This window comes from Neolamprologus brichardi, chromosome 11 (assembly GCF_056152115.1).
Source record: "Neolamprologus brichardi isolate AB-2024 chromosome 11, ASM5615211v1, whole genome shotgun sequence".
In the NCBI taxonomy this organism is placed as follows: domain Eukaryota; kingdom Metazoa; phylum Chordata; class Actinopteri; order Cichliformes; family Cichlidae; genus Neolamprologus; species Neolamprologus brichardi.
Window position 1 is genome coordinate 11802748 of NC_142114.1, and position 13176 is coordinate 11815923.

The window sequence follows — 13176 nt, forward strand, 5'->3', positions numbered from 1 at the left end:
CAAGGGCTCTCATTGTAATTGGCTGAATATTTGATGTGTGTATTTAGCATTAGTATGGAGACGCTGGTGCAAGTTGTGCCAGGGGATGTAACACTGGGTAAACTCTGGGTTGCTCAAGTGAAACTCGTTCAAATTGTGGAATTTGTCGTTTTCATTTGGCCTCTTTTTTTAACTTTTATTTGAGTGACTTTGGAGTTATTTCTTCATGCGTGAATTTTGCTTTGTGAAGGGGAAAAAAAATCTGGTCCCCGGTGCTTCAGATAGTGTGCCATTTCATATGCGTGTGCAAACTTTTACTTTTGGTGTCCTCACAGATTTCTGCTTGGCCACAGTCAGTGCCATGCAAGCTGCATCCAACCCAGCCACCCCCAACCCCGCTCTACTCTCACTGTCCCTGCTCTAACACACGGACTCATGTGCAGCATTCACACTGATAGGTGTTGATATCACAGCAGTACCACCGACTGTGAAGACCTCCTATTGGTGATAAACAGCTGGGCCCAGTGTGGCCCACCGGTCACGCCAATTCCACCATCCTTGGTGTTTTTTTTGGTTTTGTTTTGTTTTTTTGTCTGTTTAAAGGTGGTGGTTGTGGTGGGGAGGGATGGGGAGGGGCGCCGCTTGTCAAGTGAATTAAAATACCAAATAATAGTAATAATAATGATACTGAAAAGTTAATAAAAAATGGCATGTTCCTCCCTGATTGTGCGAGTGTTGTGGTATTCAATTATGCAATTTTCATTGGCATATTAATCATCTTTTCAACAAACAAGCCGCCGTTAATTAAAGCAAAGCATGGATAAAGACGTGTTGCCGGATCATCACTCCGTTTATCACCGCGCACAGACCCGCAGTTAAGTAAATTCAGGCTGTGAGATGAATTTCAATGGTCCCCCCTGTTTCCCTGTTTCTTCCTCTCTGTTTTTCCTCTGTGTGTGTAGTTAACCATTTATTTATCTGTTGGAGGCGGAGTTAGTGACGTTTCATGTCGTTGTGTTTGGGAAATTGATTTTTTTTTTTTAAAGCCAATCAGTTAACCACTAGTTGTGAATGAGTTTAATTGTTTAATGCAAGTCTCCAGTTAATGTCTCTTTCTCTTCTGTTCAGATTTCAATGTAAAATTCTCTTTGATTACGTCTGCCACTGCTCAGATTAGTTAAAGCGACTCAAAGTGAATGAATTTTGATTTTTCTTTTTATACTGTGTCCACACTGGGCGTATAGAGGAGTCCAGGGGAACTATGTGACATCTTGGCATACATAGGACAGCTCTGTCCATTCTTCGTGTCTCATTTTTCCTCTGGCTTTCTCTGCCGCCTCTGTGCCTTGCTCATTGGTGGGAGGGGATGGAGATTATTCAGGATCTAGTAAGATATGGGCTCCTCTCTAATCATAGCTCACTGCCTCCACTGTCATTCAGTCACTAAATAGAAGTGGGGAGAATGTCTTCGTGGTGGGAGCAGCCAGACAGTCAAGCAAGCGCTTGAGTTCCGCCAGGAGAAGAAGAAAAAAAAAAAGAAGTCGAAGCATCTGTAGACATGTCGCTTGTCCCTGTCCCTCATTGTGGAGCAACTTTATCAGTGCCAGCCGCTCACCCACTTGCTAAACTGGAGGGCCAGTCGCCTCTTAACTTAAACATAAGATCTTTGTGGTTTGAAGCACTCGGCTGCTCTGCGCCCAATGTGGATCTGAAAGGCAAACACGACTCCTGTGTCGCCGTCGCCCATCACAAAATCGCACCACATGGAAAAGTTGTTTGTGCTGTGCTAGCTCGAATCTAAATGCACTCAAACAGACTGTTGCACTGGAGCAAGATCCACCCCCCCCCTCCCACCCCCCACCCCTCAAAAGGAAAAAAAAAGAGAGGTGATGGAGAGAGAAAGAGAGAGGGAGGGAGACAGAGAGGGAGAGAGATGGAGAAAGAGGAGGAGGAAGAGAGAGCGAGAGAGAGAGGGGGAGAGAAAAGTCAAAAACCTCCACATAACAATGCCGGAGAAAAATCAGAACATTTTCCACCGAAAGATGGGCCATTTCCAAATCCTTGTGCCCTATCAGACAAATTAAAGTAAATCAAGCATGAAATGAAGCAGAAGAGCCCGGAGATAAGGCTCCTTTAAGTCGTTTACAGATTAGGACAGAGAGAGAGAGAGAGAAGGAGAGAGAGAGAGAGGTGCATCTGGTCTCTGGCAGTGAAGGAGGCTAGTTTCTCATTTCACAATAGCAGCCTGTGTATAGGATTACTCTCCCCTGTCACCGACATGAGGAGCAGTGGGGGAATAGACGTCCACAAAATGTGTCTAAATATGTCCCCTCAGAAATATTTTTCCAAACCAAAGAGGAAAAAACAAAACAACAAACCTCTCAGTGTCGACCAGATGTGACACGTGATAAACGGGCATGTTGCACCGGCGCGTCGACCCGGGCGTATCGCTCTGATTTGTTTATTTCAGTCGCCCCTTCACCTTTTCTTTTGCTCAAGTGGCTTCATCGCTGCGCGGCTTAAAAATTCAAATGTATTCAGGATTGGCTGAGCTACGTCACATGACTGTACGGCTGTCAGCTCCTATGCGCATGTTAAGCACGCCTCGGATCAGGTCTTTGGGGAGGTGGGAAGAGAAGGATGTGGTGGTGGAGGTGGTGACGCGGGTGTTGGTGGTGGGGGGGAACGTTGAACAAATGATATTCACAAAATGTGATTTTGTTTTTAATATCGCTGTAAACTGGGTTGTTTAATATGTGCGTCGCACTTCTATTTTCTGTTTTACATCAGCAGATTAATTGCTGTTTTATTTTAGCATTCGCAAATAATCAAAACATAATTATGGAGCTAGTTGCTCATGGAGGAATGATATTTTACAGTGCTCACACAGACACAGGCAGACACACACACACACACACACACATACACACACACACTATAACACCTCATTCATGCATGCACACAAAATGCAAAGAGGAGCTACCCCTCCCCATACCCCTCTAACACACACATTCACACATACACACATCTCCACTCTCACTCACACACACACACGCTCCCCTTCTGCACACCCACACGAGGCAAGGGTGCGCTGCTCTTTGATGCCGCCCGTCGAGCTCTCGCCGGATTTTGTTTCACTCCTTTCCGTGTAGCTTTTCTGGGAGTGATGAGAGGTGGGCTCAGCTCCAGCGCTCAGCCCGCTCCGAGAGAGACGAAACCCGGCCCCCGTCGCCGGGTAGCTGCTCTCCAAAGCCGCGACCTTGACCTTCCCGGCCCAAGTCTTAGGTTTAGCTCCTTTATCGCGCTATCTCCAGGCATTTAAAAATACTCCTGAAACTCAATGATTTAACCCGCTTTTACGCTGTTCACATCAAAACTGGATGAAAAAAAAAAAAGCTTAATCCATCTTATCTGTTGACTGTCAAACTGCTCCGGCTAAAACCTACTCACAAAAGACAACTAGGTCACCCAGGAAAAAGAAAAAACTGAATTCCCTGTTACTCAGGGGAAGTTGCAGGCTGGTAATTGACTTGGGAGGAGATTCAGGAGTACTTTAAAAATAGCATCCTTGTCAATTAACTGCAGAATATCAAGAAGGTAGCAATGTTTACTTGTTTTCCTTGCTAACAAAAAAAGTTGTTTAAGTATTTTTTGACACGGCCATATTTTTGAAAGCAATCTCCACCTATAGTTATGGAAAAGTATAACTCTTTATGACACGGTTTGTGACAAGACTGAACCAACAGAACAGCATCTTTCTTCTGCTCCTAAAATCTTGTTATCCTTCTGTCTCGAGTGCGTGCATTCCCTATTCACATACAATCACTTACTCATCCGTCCTGACACACTCAGGTAGAGTAATGTCCTTTTGATGGTTCTGAAATTTTAAAGAAAAGCATTTAAAATAATCAGATTCCAGCATGAGTGGTGTGTGTCCTCTAGATGTTGTCGGCGATACGGCGATATCTCTGCGCGAGGACAGTCATTCTTTAAGTTTTCCCGTCTCGCTTTACATGCTATCAATAGAAATTGCACTGCTTCTCTAAAGATGGATGTCTCAGAGATTGTTGTCAGCCAGCCTCCTGGTAACTTCGCCTGGCTTTTGATGAGACGGCGTGCTTGACAGCTGGTATATTTCAATTGTTCAATGACACCAAACACCAGTCTCTGTGTTGATAATGTACTAGAGGACTGAAACTTTTGTGTGTGTGAGTGAGTGTGTGCACACATGCTGCTATACTTTTCTAAACGTTCCCTTTTTCTTTGTTGTTTTAATTGCTGCAGTTTAAAAACGATATCAAAAATCATGAGTATGAAAAGACCCTTAGTCTTGGATCCCCACATAAACACTATGCCCGGTATCCCTAGGATTACTTCCACAACTTGCAATAAAGTGGCTACCTTCGTGGCTGAAAGCTCAACACGCTTAATTTAAGTTCCAAACAGAGTGCGTTTCCTCACTTGGCCACTAGAGGCCACCTCCAAAAGCAAACCAATCCCCCAGACTTTTTTCTTAACTTTTTTATATTAAGACTTAAAGATATTTCTCTCAGTAAAAGAGACAAAACCGTTTTCAGTACTAGGGGCCAACATAGGTGGATACAGCTGGCATCTGTTCTGAAAGCTTCACCTCAGTTATTTCGAGTCATCGAACTAAACCACTAGATACATTGTCATGCAATTTGAACACAAATGAATAGCTGCACTAACCGTGTCCAAGAGGCCCGTGCTTCAGTTTTGCTGTGTGAAATTCTCACAAAGAAAAGGCTATTTTGAGTGTGACTTACTAACTAGCAGGTATCTGTATCTGTGCGATACAGCTAGAAAGTTACAGATGCCAATTGCTAACCAAGCTAAGTCTATGTCCACTTTTTACATACAGTCTATGGTTACAGGTTACCATGGAGCCTGGAAACAGGGAAAAACTATTTGGGAAAACTGAACTAAACTAAATCAACCTTGAAGCAGCTGGCTAGGTTTTGCTCTTCTTTCCATCGTTATGACAAGCTATGCTAACTGGATGCTACCTATAGCCATAAACCTGAGGTAGACTGAATGCAGTTGGTACTCATTTTACTTTTGGTACTTCCACACCAAAGCTAGCGAATGAAAACAAGTTTAATTTTCATATGATGTTTCCTTCCTTCCTATACTACAAAGGTAATATTAAATAACAATATCCTTAAGTAGTTTATGGTTTCCAAAGTGCATGGATGTTTTAAGTGTAGCCATGCTGGGTACACATGAAGCAGTAGCATGGTGCACTTGAAACACCCATCCACAATGCTACCTAAGCAATTCAGCGCAAATAAAAAAGGCTTTAAAAAACAGAAAAAAATATATGATTTCAATTAATTGTATTTATTGAGCAACAGTAATTTGTAAAACGCTGAACAGGAATTGCATACGCACAAATATTTAATTGTATTTCAATTCATTATTTTCTTTCTATTGAGCAACTTTTTAAACTTATTCATTTAAAGAGCAATTGCAAACAGTAATAATAACACTGGAGGCTACAACCACATAACAATAGCCTACTAAACCATTAAAAATAACAGTAGTTCATTCATCTACTGAATTAGGCTGTCACTTAAGCCATTCACAGTGGTGGCATATATGGTTCTGGCTTCAATCAGCGATTTTTACATTCAACCACATGCATGACTTTTAACCAGCAATGTTAAACAATTCAACTAAACACTATTCAACGCAATTGGATTCTACCACAGGTACAGTTGAGAAATTGCATTTCGTTTTTAGCCAGCTGGCCACACTGCACATTACTCTTAATTGTCCATTAACCTTGAATGACACCACGGCATGACATATGTTAGCCTTTAAAGCACAGAATGAAGATGACAATGATCCCACTTCAAGTTAAACAGTGAAAAAAACCACATGAAAATGACATGGTGACATGAAATACTTACCTTACTTACATGGACGCTTGCCTACTTCAGATTTCCCACATTCAAACAGCATGCTCATGTGCAGGGCAAAAATTACTAATCTGACTTGTTGCACATGTACAATTATTTGAGGTTTTTCGACTGTCCCTCTTTTTCAGCTGTAACTCGGTCTACCCTAAAAGGCAAAAACAGTAAGAAAGCAGATAAGATGCTCTCTATATTTTAAACAAAACCTCTCCCCAGCCTTAACAATGTGTGCTAGCTGCCTCACCTTAAACATAATTATTTGGCGCAGCCTAAATCTAAGTCAGGTTAGGTTTTAGAGCGGATATTGTAAAAAGCATAATGTGTGCAATCAGTCGTCTTATCAGGAGACTGAGTTGAAACACCCATAATTACATCTGTCTTTTTTAAAAAACGGTACTTCATGGGCATTGTTGCATGTATCAACAACTAGAGGCTCGGAGACTTCCATCCAAACGACCTCCACAGCCACCCCCTAGCCCCCTGCTCAGCCTGTGTGGAGTGTCACAGCTAAAATGCCCTAATCCCTTTGGCTTGTTTAACTCTTTCCCCTCAAGCCATCCACTGCCTGAAAACAAGCCTGACCTGAAGGGGTGAATCCCCCCTACTAAGCCCTCTCTCCTTCACCCCCTCCACACTCCCCCCCCCCCCCCCCCCCCCCCCCTCCCGCTGTGGCCAAACTCATGTGGTTGCCTGGAAACTTGCTCCCCAGCAAACGTTCTCCCCGCTGCTCAAGGCCAAGCGCGGCCACATGTAGGCAGGGTTAGGGCGGGTTTGGGGAGGGGCGGGGTGAGGACAGGGGAAGACGAGGTGGTGCTGCTGGTGGTGGGGGTCCGCAGTTGTGTTAACACAAGTGCCTTTTTCAAAGATAATAGTGTGGGCTCTGGGTTATAAATGATGCATTTTGCTCACTTGGACCTGATAATAGGGTTTGGGTAGGAGGGGGGAGAAAGTTCGTTGCTCTCTTATCAAAGCTCTGTGACATTTCTCCTTCAGCTGTAAAATTTCATATCACATATCTGCTTTAAAGATGTGGCACCTTTTGTTGAACTGATACACTGCGTTCCATTTCACCCCATATGCCGCTCTCATGGTATATTAATTTATAGCCCATTTGCTGGCTCTATAGCATGGCCTATCAGTGGAGATGACTTGGATTCAGTGGGACATCTGTGAATTGCCACGCACAGGTTATTGAACTTTGAACAGCAGCCATTCGTTTGCCTTGATTCAGAGGCACTGCTTGATATCAAGAAGGATCACCTGCTGTGCGGCGCTCAAGCACAGTTTCCCCTCTTGTTTCGACTCTGTCGTTCCTTGTTTTTCCCGCAACATCTGCCTTTACTGTTAATATACTCGCACTAACTGGATAAAGGTGAAGTAGACCACAGACTGGAATGGCTATTTTAGTGCTGCGGGTAATTTCTTTTCCTCAAAGTAACTTTGTTCTTTGAACTAGTTACAGAAGTTAAATTCACATGGAAAATACCTCGAGCGGATCCCGGTTCTTTAACAAATGTTAATATGCTTCAGCGAGATGATGATGATGTCATTTGTCATTTCTGACCATTAGCAGAGGCCCCACTCCAGGCCAGAAATTATATTAAGAAAATTCAGGTCTGAACGTCTTGTGCATTAATAGAAACATTTGTACTGAAATGCAAATCAGTCATTGAATTTTAAAGTATAGGGTGGACGAATATTTCAGTTGGAGCCTTGAATTACAGACAGATGACAAATTAAAGGAAAAAAACACTGGGTCACTCTCAGCCGCAGTGATTCCTCAAGTCTTTTGAACTATCTGTAGCTCTTCTTAAGGGACGTTTAGTTATTTTAGTGTTTTCACAAAGAAAATCACAAACACTCTTGGTCCAGAATCCCCCTGTAAGCCAGTCACCCATTTGACTGGTAACCTCTCCATCCTGCCCTGTAGATGTGTACATGACCATCATGGAAGTGTGTCCCCTCCAATCTAGGAAGAAATTCTTAAAAGTAATCATGAAAAACACAAACTTGGATTGAATTTCAGATCCTCCTCCCTCCATAGAGACAGGTGGGCCCAGATCACTCTAGGGAAATACTCCTGTAATTTGTAAGTCAAACCTGTTGTAATCTTGTAGAATTACACAAAAAAGATTAATTTTAAACATGTAAAACTCACATAACAAATATCATATCAAATAAAATAAGCACTATGCAATCAAACATAGTAGGAGGAAGTATTTATAAAGTGATATGCAAGAATTACATAGCCTACCCAAGACTCCAGTGGACAAACTAGTGGAAATCAGCGCACCCTAAGCCTGTCACTATATCAGGTTATCATAGTCAGCAAATTTAAAGAAAATCAAAAAGAATCATATCTGTATCATTTTTTGTCAAATTGATTAAAAACCAAATACAGATACACAGAAGATATGAGACAATCCATACCCATAACTATACAAAACCACACAAAAAGAATCATTTACAAATTTATCACATGGGTATTATTGATACAATATCAATATACGCAATCTTTCATATTCAGCGTAACACTTACTGCTTATCCTCACACCCATACCGCAGCCCTATAAAACACAGCTTTCGTTTCGAATGTATTAACCTCTGTGAACGTCGTATAGCTGTAATAAAGATCTGTAACAAGCTAATACAGAATGTAATGCAAATGTGAAATTGTCAGGTGGTGGAATAAGATCATTTTCCCCAACATAATGGAGAACTAAAAAAAGGGGGAATTGCATGTTAAGGGATTGTTGAAAAGAGTTTCATTAGATGTAATAACATTATTCAAAAGTAGAAAGTGGCAGTTCACCTCTGTCTGTCAATGGTCCACACCCATTTATTCTTCACATCAGAGCAGGCTGGCATCCTGCCACTGAGAAACTCATTAGCATTCAGTCGTACACCGGAGATGGGAGAGAGGGAGACGAGGTTCCCCATTTCTTTGCACCAGAGCAGAAAAGAAAGACAGGACACACATGCACACATTAAAAAAACAAAAAAAACAAACAGATGCCAGTGTGGAGCATCTTGGGTGCTATCTGAGGAAGATCTCTCCACACAAAGGGACATTCATTGGTCTGCCAAGTATCTGTGGAGTGCAGGAACAGACCCTAGAGTCTAGCGACAGATGATGATCTTATCGAGGGTGGGGTGGTGGTTGGGTGGGGGTGGTGGTGGTTGTGGATAAAGGTTGTGGTGAGGTTTTGGTTGGGGATTCAGGGGGGGGGGGGGGGGGGGGGGGCTCTCGAGCCACATCACGAGCTCATGTTTTGCCAAGTGTGTGGCATTTGAGAATTGGATGATGAGGAAAACACTGAAGAGAGAGAACACAGGCGCTGGGTTTGTTAAATCTCCTAATAGCCCATTATGAGCTTTCCTCTTAGTTCAGTCTGCCGCTTGCAGTTTGACGGGTTAAACAGTGTGACTTCTGTATTTGTTCTAAATTTATTTGTAATGAGTATAGGTAATAGAGTTGGGATTTGGGGGCTCGTAAGAAATTGAATTATCACTGTGACATAAAGAGTTTATGCAACCGTAATTACAAAAGTTGTCAGCAGCTAGTAGTTGATGACAGAACACATCTGTCAATATAACTTATTTATTTATTTATTTTAGTTTATTTTCTTTTTTTTGCCTTGCAACATCCACAAACCTGTAAATGCCCATAGAGACACAGACAGCCCATGAAGGGGACTCATTATTCATCCATGGGTGTTTTTGTGGAGATCTTCCACTAGTATCTGCAACAGATGTGACAAGCCATCTGTGAGCCAAGGTCCTCAGGCAACATTTGGTGTGAGATGCACACAACTGGCACCTAAACATGGTGGACCACAAACCGCACAAATTGAATCGTACCCTCTTTACCCCCTCCTCTTTCTCACACCTAACGCTACCCGTTACCCCCTTTTTTTTTCTTCTTTTTACTCCAATCACCCCCCCATCCATCCACCCAGAGAAGAGAAAGAGAAAGAGAAAGGAATCAGAGTTGTTGGCTGGGGATGGCTTGAGCTGTGTGTCAAGCGGGGCTAAACAGGAACTTGCATCCAAGCGGTTAAAGGCCGTGGGTCTTATCTGAGGACAAACAGAATGCATCAAGCGGTGGCTGTTGCTCTCAGTGATGACGACCAGCTGTGCACCAATGTTTAATTATTTCTCTGTAATGAGCTTACCCACCTTCCACTGCAGCACCAGGAGGACAGCATGCAACAGCAGGAACAAGGGAGGAGGAGGGGGGGGGGCAGAGGATACAGAGGGAGGGTGAGAATGAGATAATGTAGTCCCGATTATCTTGTTTTTATACGGTCAATTTCATAAGTATAAGTAAATGTCCAGGGCATCTGTTTCAAACGTATAACAGAGGTTTGGTCTGGGGAGTGATTTTTTTTTTTTTTTATCAGGGGTGACGTTTAGCTTTTTAATGCCACAGCTGCGACTGTTCTTGATGAATATATGATCGCCAAGGCATGATTTTCTAGTAGGCAGTAACACGAGCCCGATGTTTCAGTCATGTTTATGCATGCAAAGCTTCACATAAGCACACATTTCCATAGAGCCCTAACGATGGAGCACAATAGCCGGCCACTGATACATGGTTGATATTTACAGAGTAGAACAGGGCTGAATAGGTCATTATACCACATACACATCGTAAAGTTCGTGATCATTTCAACCCATTCATCGTGAACCAAATGCCCCGAATACCTTTTAGCCTCATGTGTTAACAAACAGGTTATGAGACACAGTGTTAACAACACATGTAGAGTTCTGTTTGTATATTAATAACACGCATTATAATCACTCGTCCGGACACACTGGGGTATATTTACCAGGTTTGCTTCATGTTGATGGCCTGACGCTGACCCGAATTTGCACTTCCCAAAGGTCACCTCAGTCTTATTTAAAGAAGTTCTGAAACATGACTCACGCCTGATAAGAACATTATTTGAACTTCTCGTGTCCATGGAGACTATAAAGCGAGACCAAATGTTGCTACAGATGTTTGAATCAAGCAGCACTTCTCAGAATTGTCAAGGCAACTAGTTAAGAGCTGCATACTTTCTCTTTGCAACACACACACACTCAGAGAAACATCCTCCTCTGTAAACTATGTCACAGCCTGCCATGAGTTTTATCATAACTGTTTGATTAATCACCACGTCAAAAAGAGTACACTGAATCTAAGAGATAAGATAGCTGGGTGGTTGGGGGGATGAGTGCTGGTAGTACTAACAGTGCTATCCATTTCCACTGTTAATTAACTGAAGATCTGCACAGCACTAACAAGGGTCCTGCCTTCCCGGAACAACAGGAATAGGGCTGCCACTCGCTGCTCTCACCAGCCAGTAAGCCTGCACTGTCTCACAGAGATTATCTCTACACAAGACACCTTTCAAGTAGGGTTAGCACACCATGTGTCTGAGGAACACCATCAGATGGATGCTCGCTTGATTTGCTTATCCACTTTGAAGCTTCTTGGATTTTAACCTCCACTTTTTTTGGGTTTTTTTTTTTGAGGGAGTAAAAGGATTGCACATGTAGGTTTAAACCAAAATAAGAATGAATGAACATAGCTGTGACTTGATGTAGAACTTGTGCGCCACATAGAGCATTATGGCTGACTGCTTTGGCGTCTGGTGTGTTTTTTCAGGAGAGCTGGACGCATTCCTTAAAGATGGTGAGCGTCGTATCCACAGCCGGCAGCAGCTTCCTTTGGGGACAACATGGGGACCCTTTGAGGGGAAGATTGAAATGAGCACTGACAACTCTACACTGGTAAGTTCTCGTTTGGCCAACTACTGTAAAACGTTGAACATTTAGCTGTAAAGCATCCTTAAAATATGAGCAGAACTCACTAAAATGATAGTACAGTCTATATTATAAAATAAAAGTATGATTTAAGAAGTGAAATGAAGATAAAGTGTCAAATAAATTTTAATTAAATGGGATCAGGCTCACTGTTCCAGAGTCCTAAAAGAAAACAGTGAGTCAGCTCTGCTCTCTATTCAAAATGTCAGTGTCTCAACACTTCAGGGATCTTTGTGTGCTTTTGTTTAGAAGGGAAAGGGAACATTTCAATCATCAAAAAGTGATGCAACGAAGGGATTCTGGTGAAATATAAACAAAACAGTCGTTGAAAGTGATAAAAACAAGACTGAGCTTCAGTACCACATTAAAGCTGGGCCAGTTGTCATCTGACAATCAAGATTTTTAGCTACCTACTAGATTTTGCTGTACATTATAAAATAACGTACGTTACGTAACGTAATAAGATTGAAGAGAACATTTATTTAGTCAGGACGCAAAGTCAAGCTTAGCTGAAGTGGAGGCAGATTAGGTGATCTGCAAGCCGCTTTGCAACCACAGACAGTATAAAAGCTGGATGTAGCCGCCCATTGGTTTCTCTGTTTTTGAAGCTTTGATTTATGATTGACATGTCATTAGCCAATGAGTGAGCAGTGGCTTTTTCTCCTTTTTGGAACATGGTTTATCCAAGATTTGCAGAATAGATGTAATTTTACCAAGAATGAGTGACTACAACCAACTATTTTCATGCTGACTTAAATAATAATTTTATTTCATATCCAGATTTGGCTAAACAAAACTGTATGATATATTTTATAGGCTTACTGAGCCATTTAAAATGATGCATACTTCACAATGCATTATTGTTATTTTTGTAAAAATCCATTGAGGGCTCTATAGTGAACTAAAGCGACTAACCCCTAACCCAAATGCTCCTTGTTTGCAGTAAAAGCCTGTTTTCTTATTGTTGAGTTATGTCATGATTAAACTTAGGTCACTAAATTTAGTCAAACTTTGCCCTTAGCAGCCATGGGGACTTGATCACTAGAAAGTTTTACAGCTAAGCCCGTATTAATGGCATCTCCCCTGACATTCGAACCTACCGAGGTGACTCTTTTGGGATCCAAATGGCCCCCAACATAAGCCTTTGAAGTGCATCTGTTTTACCCCTTTAATCTGCATATTTTATGACAAAACATTTTAATTGGTGGATTTGGAGCTCAGTCCAGGCTTCAGTTGAGTGAAGTCACAGCCCATTATGTTTGATGTTACTCTGCGCACAGCAGCTTTATATCTCTTGTTTCGGAGATCCCAGCAGAGACTCGTGTTGACCTGCTGCTCTGGTGGAGGGACAAGCCCTCCGTGGGTTTGATATTCCATTCTGCATTTGGATTAATTAAGAAATTCCTATTAAAGTCAAAACCAGCCTTACATTCATCTTGTTTAAAAG

At 42.2% G+C, this 13176-nt stretch overlaps 1 protein-coding gene across 1 annotated transcript in view; it reads left to right on the forward strand.

Moving 5' to 3' along the window:
- The window catches only part of zfpm2a (zinc finger protein, FOG family member 2a), a 120070-nt gene that overhangs the window by 44957 nt on the left and 61937 nt on the right, over positions 1-13176 (forward strand). The window contains exon 4 of the mRNA XM_006794782.2: positions 11572-11696. Coding sequence (XP_006794845.1) covers positions 11572-11696 — 125 coding nt within the window. The remainder of the gene's footprint in view (positions 1-11571; positions 11697-13176) is intronic.